Genomic DNA, 17,116 nt, shown 5'->3' with positions numbered 1-17,116 from the left:
TCTCTAGGCCTCGCTAGGGCAACTATAGGGTCAACTTCCCTGAATTTGCTAAAATACTTTTTCATCTCATAGTTTTCAACCCTTTCCAGTGAGTTGAAACGAATAAGTCTTATACGCGAATCCGAGCAGAAGATACAATCTAGATATTTTGCATCGGTGACATCTTGATGACAAGATGTGAAATGTTTTATTTTTCTGTGGCAGACATGTAATGATATCGAGTATTCAGTCAAGGATCGTGCATATCGCATAATTGATGCCTGCCAAAGCAAAGTGTTCATTTCTCAGAAGAAATTGAGCTTTTCAAATACATCAAAAATCATAACAGTGGAAGTAAAAAAAGGGAGAAAAATCAGTATTTGTGAGATGTTCCTCTCTCATGTTTCTCCTCTTTAGCTCTGCAAACCCACCTCCCAAATTAGTAGCCAATGAAAACACTGTATTACTCATCTTGAAAGTTGAGGAAGGGGAGATGAACCCATGGTGGTCAATGAACTGGAATGAACTGGATGAACTGGAACTGAACTGGAACTGAGATAGCTCCATTGAAGACTAGAATGAAGAAGTTATCCATGATGGACAACCCATTGAAAGAATTGGGTCCAGGAAGTGGAATAGCTCCATTGAATTACAGAATGAAGATGTTCTCCATGATGGACAACCCATTGAAGGAATAAGGTCCAAGTAGTGCAATAGCTCCACTGAATTCTAGAATGAAGATGCTCTCCATGATGGACAACCCATTGAAGGAATAGGGTCCAGGAAGAGGAATAGCTCCATTGAATTCTAGAATGAAGATGTTCTCCATGATGGACAACCCATTGAAGGAATAGGGTCCAGGAAGTGGAATAGCTCCATTGAATTCTAGAATGAAGATGTTCTCCATGATGGACAACCCATTGAAGGAATAAGGTCCTGGAAGTGTAATAGCTCCATTGAATTCTAGAATGAAGATGTTCTCCATGATGGACAACCCATTGAAGGAATAGGGTCCAGGAAGTGGAATAGCTCCATTGAATTCTAGAATGAAGATGTTCTCCATGATGGACAACCCATTGAAGGAATAGGGTCCAGGAAGTGGAATAGCTCCATTGAATTCTAGAATGAAGATGTTCTCCATGATGGACAACCCATTGAAGGAATAGGGTCCAGGAAGTGGAATAGCTCCATTGAATTCTAGAATGAAGGTGTTCTCCATGATGGACAACCCATTGAAGGAATAGGGTCCAGGAAGTGGAATAGCTCGATTGAATTCTAGAATGAAGATGTTCTCCATGATGGACAACCCATTGAAGGAATAGGATCCAGGAAGTGGAATAGCTCCATTAAAGAAGACAATGAAGGACATATCCATGATGGAAAGCCTACTGAAGGAAGAAGACCCAGGAACCAGAATTGGAGACTAGTGTGGATGAGCTATCTATAGTGGACAACCCATGGAAGGAACAGGGCTCAGGGAATGGAATAACGAATAATACGACTAGAATGAAGGAACCTATTTATGGAATCAGTCCAGGATGTGGAGTAGGCCTATTGAGGTTCTCCAAAGGTCCCGTCCTTGGTGACTTCCCGGCTTTCCTGCCAGTCTTCTCCAATTTGAATGACTTGAAATGCTTCCTCTTGGATTGAGGTCCAAAAGGAAGAGTCCAAAGAGTATGGTGCCCCTCCCATTTTTCCTTAGACCTTGGGACGTGGGCTTCTCAGAAAACCCAGGGTGTCTACCACCTTTTCAATAGCAGCCACCCTCCTCCTTCAACCCCCAAACTGGTGAAACTGGGGGAATTGCACTCACCTTTTCTAATAGCTGCCGCAGTTGCTTTGTCCTGGCATCACGTGAGCACATCGTCTGCTGAGGGGCCACCACCGTACATATACACCGGCCCTCGCTGTCCTGGGCAGAACTGTACACCTGCCAACTTTCCTCGGGGTTGGTCGGCAACACCTGGCGAGAAGGACAGAAGAAAGGGAGGGTGAGAGGAAGAACCGACGAGGAGCCGAGGAGCCCGTTCACACCTTCCCTCGGCTAAGAGAAATCGGTAGTAAGCCAGAAAAAAAAAATGACTCAGTGCCCCCTGGAAAGGGGGCGTGGTTTAGACGGGTGGGTGTGGCTCCTGCTCAAGAGGGTGGGGCTGAGCCTCTCCCCTAGTCCAAGATGCAGGGCTGTGAGGGGGAGGTGAAGGTGGGCGGGGCCACAACTGGGCAGCCAGGACTGGGATGGGTGGAGTTATGAGCTCTGAGCTAGGGCTGAGCTTCTATCCCTGTCCTGTGGTGCCTGCCAGGACACAGGGGGCGGGGCTAGAGGAGGGGGCGGGGCCTCTTCCCAAGTGCCTGACGGGGCTGAACCTCTATACCCTGCCCCTGTGTTCTAACAAGCGCCTCAGGGGAGGTATATAGAGGCTCAGCCCTATCTCATGCTCTTGGGAAGAGGCTCCGCCCCCACATCTAGCTCCGCCCTTTAGTCCTAAAAGGCCTCTCAGGAGAAATATAGAGGCTCAGTCCTGTCTCGCGCTCTTGGGAAGAGGCCCCGCCCCCACCCCTAGCCCCACCCTTTAGTCCTAAAAGGCCTCTCAGGAGACATATAGAGGCTCAGCCCTGTCTCGGGCTCTTGGAAGGAGGCCCGCCCCCACCCCTAGCCCCGCCCTTTAGTCCTAAAAGGCCTCTCAGGAGAAATATAGAGGCTCAGCCCTGTCTCACGCTTTTGTAAGAGGCTCCGCCCCCACCCCTAGCCCCACCCTTTAGTCCTAAAAGGCCTCTCAGGAGAGATATAGAGGCTCAGCCCTGTCTCGTGCTCTTGGGAAGAGGCCCCGCCCCCTTCCCTAGCCCCGCCCTTTAGTCCTAAAAGGCCTCTCAGGAGAGATATAGAGGCTCAGCCCTGTCTCGTGCTCTTGGGAAGAGGCCCCGCCCCCTTCCCTAGCCCCGCCCTTTAGTCCTAAAAGGCCTCTCGGGAGAAATATAGAGGCTCAGCCCTGTCTCAGGCTCTTGGGAAGAGGCCCCGCCCCTAGCCCTGCCCTTTAGTACTAAATGGCCTCTCAGGAGAAATATATGTTACTGTCTATATATGTTGTATGTCTAATGGCACTGAATGTTTGCCATGTACATGTGCATTGTCATCCGCTCTGAGTCCCCTTTGGGGTGAGAAGGAAGGGTGGAATATAAATACTATAAATAAATGCATACACACACACTGGGAGTTGTAGTTTGGTGCCTTTTGACAGGAAAGGCCTACTAAACACTACAACTCCCAGGACTGAGGCCAAGTGACGACCCCGAAAGCTCGAACGCTTAAGTTTCTTGATCACAGTGTTTCACAAGATTGATATTTCTCATCCGCCTCCGAGTAATCCAGGTTTGGGACGGCTCAAACGAGAGGGACCTCATGCTGAATTGTGCCAATTTAATGAGGATCTAACCACGGAGACGTCCACAAAATGCTAGTGTAAGGAGATGTATCGGGAAGGGGCTTAAGGCATTGCTTTGACCCTCACGTTGGATCCGTGACATTAATCCACCGCTCACAGGCTTTGATCACAGGACATTTTCGGGGAGATACATGGTTTAAGCACTGACTGGATGGTTTGAAAGGCTTGATCTTTCAACAGCTTTCAATAGCAAAAGAAAAGTCCTCCCTTCCATGTAACAGTTGGATAAATGCATCCTTGGATGAAGAACATATCCCATAATGAAACAATATCATTCCTCCAATAATAATAATAAACTCCTCAAAGCACAGCAGACAAAAAACCAGTACAAGAAAACCGCACTACAAACTAGAGCTGACAGCTGGCACAACAAAACATTGCATGGAAAGTTCCTTGACAAAATTGAAGGAAAAGCTGATCAGGAGAAGACCTGGCTCTGGCTCACAAATGGGACCCTGAAGAAGGAGACAGAAGGCCTGATCCTTGCAGCCCAGGAGCAAGACATCAGGACAAAGGCAATTCAGGCCAAGATCGAAAAATCAGCTGATGACCCAAAATGCAGACTCTGCAAGGAAACTGACGAAACCATGGATCATATCCTCAGCTGCTGTAAGAAAATTGCACAGACAGACTACAAACAGAGGCACAAACATGTGGCCCAAAGGATTCATTGGAACTTGTGCCTCAAGTACCACCTGCCAGCAGCAAAGAACTGGTGGGATCACAAACCTGCAAAAGTCTTGGAAAATGAGCACGCAAAGATACTGTGGGACTTCCGGATCCAGACTGATAAAGTTCTGGAACACAACACACCAGACATCACAGTTGTGGAAAAGAACAAGGTTTGGATCATTGATTTCGCCATCCCAGGTGACAGTCATATTGATGAAAAACAACAAGAAAAACTCAGCCGCTATCAGGACCTCAAGATTGAACTTCAAAGACTCTGGCAGAAGCCAGTGCAGGTGGTCCCTGTGGTGATGGGCACATTGGGAGCCGTGCCAAAAGATCTCAGCCAGCATTTGGAAACAATAGACATTGACAAAATTACGATCTGCCAACTGCAAAAGGCCACCTTACTGGGATCTGCACGCATCATCCGAAAATACACCACACAGTCCTAGACACTTGGGAAGTGTTCGACTTGTGGTTTTGTGATACGAAATCCAGCATATCTATCTTGTTCGTTGTGTCATAATAAAACAATAATAATAATAAAAAAACAACCAGCATAGTGTCTGCTGTGGACCCATCTTGTTGTGTTTCTAATAATAATAATAATAATAATAATAATAATAATAATAATAATAATAATAATAATAATAATAATAATAATACCAGCAGAGTGTCTGCTGTGGACCCATCTTGTTCTGTTCCTAATAATAATAATAATAATAATAATAATAATAATAATAATAATAATAATAACAACAACAACAACAACAACAACAACAACAACAACAACAATAATAATAATAATAAAACAACCAGCAGAGTATCTGCTGTGGACCCATCTTGTTGTGTTTCAAATAATAATAATAATAATAATAATAATAATAATAATAATAATAATAATAATAATGTCTGACGTGTGATCCAATACAACAACCAGCAGTGTCTGCTGTGGACCCATCTTGTTGTGTTTCTAATAATAATAATAATAATAATAATAATAATAATAATAATAATAATAATGTCCGACGTGTGATCCAATACAACAACCAGCAGTGTCTGCTGTGGACCCATCTTGTTGTGTTTCAAATAATAATAACAATAATAATAATAACGTTTTTAATTGGTTGCAAGGGCTTTATTTGTTTATTTGGGAGGATGATAATGGTAACGAATAATAATGGTTCTAATTGTTGATATGGGATCATGATCACGATCATAATAATAACCAAACAAAAAGAACTTGAAGGCATACACGGGCACTAAAACGTGTCCAGTGGAAATTCAATGTCTGGATCAAGGCGGGAGCCTCGACATTGAAAACCTCTTAAGAGCTTCTCCAAATGATGTTTCTTCCCAGGGACGCGTTGTTCCGAAGCGCATCTCCCGGTCTATTTTTCGCAAAGGGCATAAATAATTAAGCCGCCTTAAAAGCATCTCGATGCTCCGTGCCTTTGTCCTTTCATGCCGGGCAAGGAGGAGATCTGACATTGGTTCCACCTTTTTGAGCTAACCGTTGTTTTTGGAGGATGGGGTGGAGGATATGAGTTTTCTTTGGAGAGCCATAGGTCCGGCAAAAGGCCTGAAGTCTCAAGGTGACTCAACTGAGGCTATCGTACTTTGGGCATATCACAAAATCACAAGTCGAACACTTCACAAGTGTCTAGGACTGTGTGATGTATTTTCGGATGATGCGTGCAGATCCCAGTAGGGTGGCCTTTTGCAGTTGGCAGATCGTGATTTTGTCAATGTCTATTGTTTCCAAATGCCAGCTGAGATCTTTTGGCACAGCACCCAGTGTGCCCATCACCACCGGGACCACCTGCACAGGTTTCTGCCATAGTCTCTGAAGTTCAATCTTGAGGTCCCGAGAGCGGCTGAGTTTTTCCTGTTGTTTTTCACCTGGGATGGTGACATCAATGATCCAAACCTTTTTCTTTTCCACAACTGTGATGTCTGGTGTGTTGTGTTCCAGAACTTTGTCAGTCTGGATCCGGAAGTCCCACAGTATCTTTGCGTGCTCATTTTCCAATACTTTTGCAGGTTTGTGATCCCACCAGTTCTTTGCTGCTGGGAGGTGGGACTTGAGGCATAAGTTCCAGTGAATCATTTGGGCCACATGGTTGTGCCTCTGTTTGTAGTCTGTCTGTGCAATTTTCTTACAGCAGCTGAGGATATGATCAATGGTTTCGTCGGTTTCCTTGCAGAGTCTGCATTTTGGGTCATCAGCTGATTTTTCGATCTTGGCCTGAATGGCCTTTGTCCTGATGTCTTGCTCCTGGGCTGCAAGGATCAGGCCTTCTGTCTCCTTCTTCAGGGTCCCATTCGTGAGCCAGAGCCAGGTCTTCTCCTTATCAGCTTGTCCTTCAATTTTGTCAAGGAACTTTCCATGCAGTGTTTTGTTGTGCCAGCTCTCAGCTCTAGTTTGTAGTGCGATTTTCTTGTACTGATTCTGCTCTAGTTTGTAGTGCGGTTTTCTTGTACTGGTTTTTTGCCTGCTGTGCTTTGAGGAGTTTCTGATTTTTGACTTCAATCAAAGCAGGTTCTTCACTTTGCTTGACATATTCTGCCAGGGCATGTTCTTCTTCTTTGATTATTATTTATTATTATTATTATTATTATTATTATTATTATTATTATTATTATTATATTGCATTATCATTACATGTAGAGAACATCACAGCACACAGGCACATGAGGTCCAAGTATCTGGGATTTGGCTCTTTCCAAGTGCCTAGGATATTATTATTATTCCTATTATTCCTATTATATTGCATTATTATTATATTATTATTATTTTGTATTATTATTATTATATTGTTAGGAATTGTGGGAGTTGAAGTGCAAAACAGCTGGAGGGCCGAAGTTTGCCCCGGCCTGGTGTAGACACATCCTGAATTACTCATTACAACCAAGATCCTGTGACTATGATGCCACTGGAAATATAGGCAAGTGCTCTCTGGTGCCCCCAAATGGTTGGTTCAGAAAATACAAGTAATAATATTTTTTTGGAAAACTTGCATTTTCTCAACCACATACCACAACGTAACAAGAAGACACCCAGTTCGGTACAAAAGCAGTGGACTATAACTCTCAAGCTCGGGTTTGGAGAAGCACACTTTCCCCACCATCTGATTGGAAGTTCACGAGCGGCTCCGAAACATCGGATCTTCACTAAAGGAGCCAACCATCTCCAGGGATGACGGTATTCCTGGCTTCCTTCCATTTCCCTTGATTTAATCCCACCGGAGGCTACGGTTTAATAGGAAGGCACGTGGCTTTTATTTCCTGCAGATTGAACGAGATCATTTTCGGCTTTATCCTCAGCCGAATGCACACAGATTGCTCCGTCGTTTCGGACAGAAGAACAGATCATCGACGGACAAACGGACTGATGGACGGACGGACGGACGGGGAGCTAAGCAGATACATCCAGCAAAATCCCATGGGATATCTGACTGACAGAAATCCGAACCAGGTTTCCTGGAGACGGGTGGTGTCATTGAGTTTCATGGGATGTAATCCCTATATTCCCAAGACCACAGCTTTCATTCCTATACATACAGACAATTATTATTTCATTATGACACAGTAAACAAGATAGATATGCTGGATTTCGTATCACAAAATCACAAGTCGAACACTTCCCAAGTGTCTAGGACTGTGTGATGTATTTTCGGATGATGCTGCAGATCCCAGTAGGGTGGCCTTTTGCAGTTGTTGTTGTTGTTGTTATTATTATTATTATTATTATTATTATTATTATTATTATTATTATTATTATTATTTTATTATGACACAGCAAACAAGATAGATATGATGGATTTCATATCACAAAATCACAAGTCGAACTCTTTCCAAGTGTCTAGAACTGTGTGATGTATTTTCGGATGATGCGTGCAGATCCCAGTAGGGTGGCCTTTTGCAGTTGGCAGATCGTGATTTTGTCAATGTCTATTGTTTCCAAATGCCGGCTGAGATCTTTTGGCACGGCACCCAGTGTGCCCATCACCACCAGGACCACCTGCACTGGTTTCTGCCAGATTCTTTGAAGTTCAATATTATTATTATTATTATTATTATTATTATTATTATTATTATTATTATTATTATTATTGGTATTTAATCTATATTATTATTATTATTATTATTAATTCGGATATAAGTAATCTATATTTATTATTATTATTATTATTTTATTGTATGACACAGCAAACAAGATAGACATGCTGGATTTCGTATCACAAAATCACAAGTCGAACACTTCCCAAGTGTCTAGGACTGTGTGATGTATTTTCGGATGATGCTGCAGATCCCAGTAGGGTGGCCTTTTGCAGTTGTTATTATTATTATTATTATTATTATTATTATTATTATTATTATTATTATTATTATGACACAGCAAACAAGATAGACATGCTGGATTTCATATCAGAAAATCACAAGTCGAAAACTTCCCAAGTGTGTAAGATTATTATTATTATTATTATTATTATTATTATTATTATTATTATTATTATTATTATTAGGATATAAGAGGTATATTATTATTATTATTATTATTATTATTATTATTATTATTATTATTATTGTGTCACAGTAAACAAGACAGATATGCTGGATTTCATATCACAAAATCACAAGTCAAACACTTCCCAAGTGTCTAGGACTCTGTGATGTATTTTCGGATGATGCTGCAGATCTCAGCAGGGTGGCCTTTTGCAGTTGGCAAAATTATTATTATTATTATTATTATTATTATTATTATTATTATTATTATTATTATTATTATTACTATTATTATTCTGAGTGGTACAGGGTTTGTGATGGCATCTCTTGCCCTCTCTCTTTTGAGCAACCATAACGCCACCACACTCTTGCCAGGAAAGCAAAGTCAAAGGGCTTCTCCGAACTGGAGTAGATCTCTTGGGACTTGTGCTCTGAACAACCAGCGAGTGATTATTATTTTTCCGGATTGGCGCCCCGGCGGTCTCCCCAACCCAAACATACACAATGGACCCAATGGGACGATCAATCATCAATGGATCAATACCCGGCAAACACCTCCGTCTCCCTCCCTCCATCTCTCTCCATCCTTTGCTCACTCGAGCCAAGGTGAATGGAAATGCCAGAGAAACCCATGGCATGTGGTGTGTCCGCACATGCCAAGCCGTCACTCGGTGCTGCAGTCCTTGAGCGATGGGCAGAGCAGACTGTTGCGCACTGGATTTACGGCGCAACCCCTGCCCCACGCTTTTCCCCACACCTCTGCCTTACAACTGCCAAAAGTCACCACTCAAATCATCTCTCTCACCAAGGAGTCCAAACTGCGGAGGGTCGTGACTCAAGCGAGTGAGTCAAGGACACCCATGTGGTGCAACTGCCACTCAATGAGGGAGCCCTTCTCACCTCTAATCGTCCTCCCCAACAAGAGAAGTAGCAGGTGGGGCAGAAGGTGTGCTTTCATCTACACCAGGAGCTCCTCAGCTGTGGTCCATAGTATCTTGAGGTTCTGGAGATGTTTTACACACCACTGAGAACCCATCTGAGTTCCATAGCTTCCATAGCTTTGGTCAGAACCACCATCTCCTAAGGTTCTGGAGATGTTGGGGAGACCACCGAGAACCCGTCTGAGTTCCATCTAGTTGATCATCCTTCCTTCCATGACTCTCTTTCTAGGCTCCATATCTTTGGTCAGAATCCCAAAGCTATCTTAGACCACCTCCTAAGATTCTGGAGATGTTGGGGAGACCACCAAGAACCTTTCTGAGTTCCATCTAGTTGACCACCCTTCCTTCCATGACTCTTTTTCTAGGTTCCATACCTTTGGTCAGAATCCCAAAGCTATCTTAGACCATCTAAGATTCTGGAGATGTTGGGGAGACCACCAAGAACCTTTCTGAGTTCCATCTAGTTAACCATCCTTCCTTCCATGACTCTCTTTCTAGGTTCCATACCTTTTGTCAGAATCTCAAAGCTATCTTAGACCATCTCCTAAGGTTCTGGAGATGTTGGGGAGACCACCAAGAACCCGTCTGAGTTTCATCTAGTTGACCATCCTTCCTTCCACAACTCTCTTTCTAGGCTTCATACCTTTGGTTAGAATCCCAAAGCTATCTTAGACCATCTCTTAAGGTTCTGGAGATGTTGGGGAGACCACCAAGAACCTTTCTGAGTTCCATCTAGTTGACCATCCTTCCTTCCATGACTCTTTTTCTAGGCTGCATACCTTTGGTTAGAATCCCAAAGCTATCTTAGACCATCTCCTAAGGTTCTGGAGATGTTTTACACACCACCAAGAACCCATCTGAGTTCCATAGATTCCATAGCTTTGGTCAGAACCCCAAAGCTATCTTAGACCATCTAAGGTTCTGGAGATGTTGGGGAGACCACCAAGAACCTTTCTGAGTTCCATCTAGTTGACCATCCTTCCTTCCATGGCTGTCCTTCTAGGCTCCATACCTTTGATAAGAATCCCAAAGCTATCTTAGACCATCTCCTAAGGTTCTGGAGATGTTGGAGAGACCACAGAGAACCCATCTGAGTTCCATAGCTTCCATAGCTTTGGTCAGAACCCCAAAGCTATCTTAGACCATCTCCTAAGGTTCTGGAGATGTTGGGGAGACCACCAAGAACCTTTCTGAGTTCCATCTAGTTGACCATCCTTCCTTCCATGACTCTCTTTCTAGGTTCCATACCTTTTGTCAGAATCTCAAAGCTATCTTGGACCATCTCCTAAGGTTCTGGAGATGTTGGGGAGACCACCAAGAACCTTCCTGAGTTCCATCTAGTTGACCATCCTTCCTTCCATGACTCTCTTTCTAGGTTCCATACCTTTGGTCAGAATCCCAAAGCTATCTTAGACCATCTCCTAAGGTTCTGGGGATGTTGGGGGGACCACCGAGAACCCGTCTGAGTTCCATCTAGTTGATGGCTCCTTTCTAGGCTCCATACCTTTGGTTAGAATATCAACGAGATCTGCAATGACTTTCTAGCTTCCATAGCTTCAGTCAGAATCCCAAAGCTATCTTAGACCATCTAAGGTTCTGGAGATGTTGGAGAGACCATCAAGATCCTCTTCGAGTTTCATCGAGTTGGTGAACCTTCCTTCCATGACTCTCTTACTAGGCTCCATACCTTTGGTCGGAATCCCAATGGGATCTGCAATGACTTTCTAGCTTCCATACCTTTGATCAGTATCCCAAAGCTATCTTAGACCATCTCCTGAGGTTCTGGAGATATTGGAGAGACCATCAAGATCCTCTCCAAGTTTCATCTAGTTGGTGAGCCTTCCTTCCATGACTCTCTTACTAGGCTCCATACCTTTGGTCGGAATCCCAATGGGATTTGCAATGACTTTCTAGCTTCCATACCTTTGATCAGTATCCCAAAGCTATCTCAGACCATCTCCTGAGGTTCTGGAGATATTGGAGAGACCATCAAGATCCTCTTCGAGTTTCATCTAGTTGGTGAGCCTTCCTTCCATGACTCTCTTACTAGGCTCCATACCTTTGGTCGGAATCCCAACGGAATCTGCAATGACTTTCTAGCTTCCATACCTTTGATCAGTATCCCAAAGCTATCTTGGACCATCTCCTGAGGTTCTAGAATGTGGGGAGACCATCAAGAACCTCTTGATGATCCTTCCTTCCATGACTCTTTCTACACTCCATATCTTTGGTCAGAATCCCAACGGGATTGGCTGTGACCTCCTCAAAGGTGAGGAACTTGGGATCCCTATCCCTTTGAGGTTCCTCAGCTAAGGGGTCCAGAAGAATGGACAACGAACCCGCCTCTCTTCCATACCTTCGCCCCAACCTATATCTTCCCTTGAGGACCTGGAAATGTTGAGAAGACCACTAAGAACATCTCTGATTTACATATGGTGGACAATCACAATCCCCAAGGAATCTACCACAACCCCCCCCCCCCCCAAAGCTTAAGGAGGTGAGTTCCTTAGTTCCTTGAGGTCCCTCTGGACCCGTTTGACCACAACTGGCAACGGGTGCCCGTGAGGTCCATACGTCGCCCCTCCCACGCGGCCCCTCCCACGCCCGACACTCACTCCGGTACTCCGGTCCAAGGTGCCTCCAGATGCGGCGGTGAGTTTGGTGGTGTTGAGCCCCACCAGGGAAGGCAAGGTCTGGGACATCCAGTTGGTGATCATGGCCATGGTGCTGAGGACCACACCAATCTTCAGCAAGGGCACTGACATGGCGGCGCTGGGGGGCCGCCGCCTCCCCCTCCGACCCTTTTCCGCCGCCGCCTCCGCCGCTCAGGCACTCCGGCCGCTGCCTCCTCCTCCGGCTCCTCCTCCGTCTTCATTCTGAGCCGGGTTCCCTGAGTGTGGACACCGGGATGCCCTGTGCCTCGGCCCCGGCACCCTGGACGAAGGCGGCACCGGAGAGAAGGCCATCCCGCCCCATCCCGGCAGAGAACAAGAGAGCTGCCGGTGCCAAAAGGGAAAGCTCTGAGTCTGGTTCGGATAGCTCCGGTGCTGAAACGGACAGCTCTGAGTCTGGTCGGAAAAGCTCCCGGTGCTGAAACGGACAGCTCCGAGACTGATTAGAAAAGCTCCCGGTGCTGAAATGGACAGCTCCGAGGCTGGTTAGAAAAGCTCCCGGTGCTGAAATGGACAGCTCCGAGACTGATTTGAATAGCTCCGGTGCTGAAACGGACAGCTCTGAGGCTGATTTGAATAGCTCCGGTGCTGAAATGGACAGCTCCGAGGCTGATTGGAATAGTCCTGGTGCTGAAACGGACAGCTCCGAGGATGGTTGGAAAAGCTCCGGTGCTGAAATGGACAGCTCTGAGGCTGACTGGAATAGCTCCGGTGCTGAAACGGACAGCTCCGAGGCTGCTTTCCGTTGCTTCTGGTGCTGAAACGGCAATCCTTGATGAATGGAGAGCACCTCTTCACAAAAATTAAATAAACATGCACGCCGAAAGGTTCTGCAATGCTTTGGCGGGTCCCTCCCCTTCCTCTCCCTTTCTCTTTCCCCACCAGCTGCTTCTCTGTTGCTTCCCTGGCAAAGGCTTGGCAGGGCGAGGACTGAGCCAAGGGGGTGGGGAGGGGGGGCGGGGCGCCCAGAAAGCGCATTCTGACGTCAAAGGAGGGGGGCCCAAGACAGCCCCATCCCCTCCGTCCCCTCCTCTGTTTCCTTCCCTCCCTTTCGCCAGACTCCTCTCGTTTTTGGAGCTTGGCTCGGCTTCCCTCTGCTGGAGGAAAAGGAGACAGAAAAGCAGGGAAGGACAGGATTCATCTCCTCAAGTTCCAGTAAAAAGGAAGGAAATTCTGCCATTTCGAGATCTCCTAGTCATTCAGAAACCCGATCGATAATTGAGCTACACCGTTTGCAGGAAACCAACATACATGGATAGATACTGTGAATGAAAAGTAAGGCCTCCACCTTCGTTACTTGGTTTGGTTTGGATGGGACTATTTTAATAAATCAAATGCACGAATAATCCTTACAATGTGCTCTTTAACTACCACTATTCACTTTTCCACATCATCACCAGACCATTGGATACATTTCTGCCAAGTTTTCTGAAGCCGTTACGGAAGAAGTCGACACTCGGTTTCCGCGACCGGCGTCTCACAGTTCTCTCAACATTTAATAGCCAAGCAAAGCAATCATGTGACCCACACGTTCTTGCGAAATGCCGATGATGGGGTTCCATACTTCGCACTTTAACAACACAACCGTCCAATGCTAAGGCTTCCCCGTCTGCGCAGGGTTCCATACTTTGCACTTTAACAACACAACCGTTCAATGCTAAGGCTTCCCCGTCTGCGCAGGGTTCCATACTTTGCACTTTAACAACACAACCGTCCAATGCTAAGGCTTCTCCGTCTGCACAGGGTTCCATACTTCGCACTTTAACAACACAACCTTCCAATGCTAAGGCTTACTCGTCTGCACAGGGTTCCATACTTCGCACTTTAACAACACAACCGTCCAATGCTAAGGCTTCCCCTTCTGCGCAGGGTTCCATACTTCGCACTTTAACAACACAACCGTTCAATGCTAAGGCTTACTCGTCTGCACAGGGTTCCATACTTCGCACTTTAACAACACAACCGTTCAATGCTAAGGCTTCTCCGTCTGCACAGGGTTCCATACTTCGCCCTTTAACAACACAACCGTCCAATGCTAAGGCTTCTCCGTCTGCGCAGGGTTCCATACTTCGCACTTTAACAACACAACCGTTCAATGCTAAGGCTTACTCGTCTGCACAGGGTTCCATACTTCGCCCTTTAACAACACAACCGTCCAATGCTAAGGCTTCTCCGTCTGCGCAGGGTTCCATACTTCGCACTTTAACAACACAACCGTTCAATGCTAAGGCTTCTCCGTCTGCACAGGGTTCCATACTTCGCCCTTTAACAACACAACCGTCCAATGCTAAGGCTTCTCCGTCTGCACAGGGTTCCATACTTCGCACTTTAACAACACAACCGTCCAATGCTAAGGCTTCCCCATCTGCGCAGGGTTCCATACTTCGCACTTTAACAACACAACCGTCCAATGCTAAGGCTTCCCCATCTGCGCAGGGTTCCATACTTCGCACTTTAACAACACAACCGTGCAATGCTAAGGCTTCCCCTTCTGCGCAGGGTTCCATACTTCGCACTTTAACAACACAACCGTTCAATGCTAAGGCTTCTCCGTCTGCGCAGGGTTCCATACTTCGCACTTTAACAACACAACCGTTCAATGCTAAGGCTTCCCCGTCTGCGCAGGGTTCCATACTTCGCACTTTAACAACACAACCGTTCAATGCTAAGGCTTCCCCGTCTGCGCAGGGTTCCATACTTCGCACTTTAACAACACAACCGTTCAATGCTAAGGCTTCCCCGTCTGCACAGGGTTCCATACTTCGCACTTTAACAACACAACCGTTCAATGCTAAGGCTTCCCCGTCTGCGCAGGGTTCCATACTTCGCACTTTAACAACACAACCGTTCAATGCTAAGGCTTCCCCGTCAGCGCAGGGTTCCATACTTCGCACTTTAACAACACAACCGTTCAATGCTAAGGCTTCCCCGTCTGCGCAGGGTTCCATACTTCGCACTTTAACAACACAACCGTTCAATGCTAAGGCTTCCCCGTCTGCACAGGGTTCCATACTTCGCACTTTAACAACACAACCGTTCAATGCTAAGGCTTCCCCGTCTGCGCAGGGTTCCATACTTTGCACTTTAACAACACAACCGTTCAATGCTAAGGCTTCCCATATGCCTGCCATAGATGTGGGCGAAACGTCAGGAGAGAATGCTTCTGGAACATGGCCAGACAGTCCGGAACACTCGCAGCAACCCAATGATTGTGGTCACAAAAGTCAAAAGTCTTCGATAACACATCATACAAACCTTTGATCCCTTTTCCCAAAAACAAAAAATACAACAGGCCACTTGGCGGCCAAAAGGCCCACAAAACAACACTGACCATTGTCTCCTTGGCCGACAATGGTCTGCCTTTTTTTGTGGCTGTTGCAGAGATTCCTACTGCTGGCTTCGAGTGCCACCTTCTAGCTCGGGATGGCATTGCAAGTGGAGCGAAGGAGCCATGAATTCACAGCCGGAAATCCGAAATGCAAGCAAGTGTAGATTTGCTGTCCTCTAAGTCACCTCTGCAGGCAAAATGCAAGACTCAAGCTTAGCGAGGAATCGTAAGGTTGTTGTCTGTTTCCCAAGCTGTTCCAGAAGCATTCTCTCCTGACGTTTCTCCCACATCTATGGCAGGCATCCTCGGCGGTTGTGAGGTATACGGAGAAACTAAGCAAGGAAGGTCTATATATCTGGGTGAAGAACTCTTGCCAGTGTGAAGATGTAAATTAATTACCTTCATTAGCATTAAATGGCCTTCCCGGCCTCACATCCTGGACTGGGAGAATCCTTTGTTCAGAGTCGTTAGCTGCCCCTGATTGATTCCTGTCGGGAATTTTTCTGCTTTCAGAGTGCTGCTCCTTATATACTGTTCTGATTTTGGAGTGTTTTTTTTTTTCCGTACTGGTAGCCAGATTTTGTTCATAAAGCTCAGATTTAAGATAAGACTGTCCAACTCTGATCAAATCATTATTCTCATCATTATTCAATGTCAATGTGCTTATGTATCCTTTTAATAATAATAGAGTAAAATAATACATGTAATAATAATAAATACAGGAAAATAATACATGTAATAATAGAGTAAAATAATACATGTAATAACAATAATAATAATAATAATAATAATAATAATAATAATAATAATAAATACAGGAAAATAATACATGTAATAATAATAATAATAATAATAATAATAATAATAATAATAATAATAATAAATACAGGAAAATAATACATGTAATAATAGAGTAAAATAATACATGTAATAATAATAATAATAATAATGCTTTCGAACTGCATGGAGTGCCGTGACCTTCCCGCCGGAGCAGTACCTATTGATCTACTCACATTTCCATGCTTTCGAACTGCATGGAGTGCCGTTACCTTCCCACTGGAGCAGTACCCATTGATCTACTCACATTTCCATGCTTTCGAACTGCATGGAGTACTGTTACCTTCCCGCAGAAGTAGTACCTATTGATCTACTCACATTTCCATGCTTTCAAACTGCATAGATTGCCATTACCTTCCCGCCGGAGCAGTACCTATTGATCTACTCACATTTGCATGTTTTCTAACTGCATAGAGTGCCATTACCTTCCCGCCAGAGCAGTACCTATTGATCTACTCACATTTCACATTTCCATGCTGTCCCACCGGAGCGGTACCTATTGATCTACTCACATTTCCATGTTTTCTAACTGCATAGAGTGCCATTACCTTCCCGCCAGAGCAGTACCTATTGATCTACTCACATTTCACATTTCCATGCTGTCCCACCAGAGTGGTACCTATTGATCTACTCACATTTGCATGCTTTCGAACTGCATAGAGTGCCATTACCTTCCTGCCAGAGCAGTACCTATTGATCTACTCACATTTGCATGCTTTCGAACTGCATAGAGTGCCA

At 45.1% G+C, this 17,116-nt stretch overlaps 1 protein-coding gene across 1 annotated transcript in view; it reads right to left on the bottom strand.

Annotated features, from left to right (window-relative positions):
• olfm1 (olfactomedin 1) overlaps nt 1-17,116 on the bottom strand; it is a 51,577-nt gene that overhangs the window by 18,918 nt on the left and 15,543 nt on the right. Inside the window, exon 2 of the mRNA XM_062960287.1 lies at nt 1,793-1,942. Within this exon, the coding sequence (XP_062816357.1) occupies nt 1,793-1,942 (150 nt within the window). The remainder of the gene's footprint in view (nt 1-1,792; nt 1,943-17,116) is intronic.

The sequence above is a fragment of the Anolis carolinensis genome, unplaced genomic scaffold, assembly GCF_035594765.1.
Source record: "Anolis carolinensis isolate JA03-04 unplaced genomic scaffold, rAnoCar3.1.pri scaffold_7, whole genome shotgun sequence".
NCBI classification, from domain to species: Eukaryota; Metazoa; Chordata; class Lepidosauria; order Squamata; family Dactyloidae; genus Anolis; species Anolis carolinensis.
This window is presented reverse-complemented; position numbering and strand designations above follow the sequence as displayed.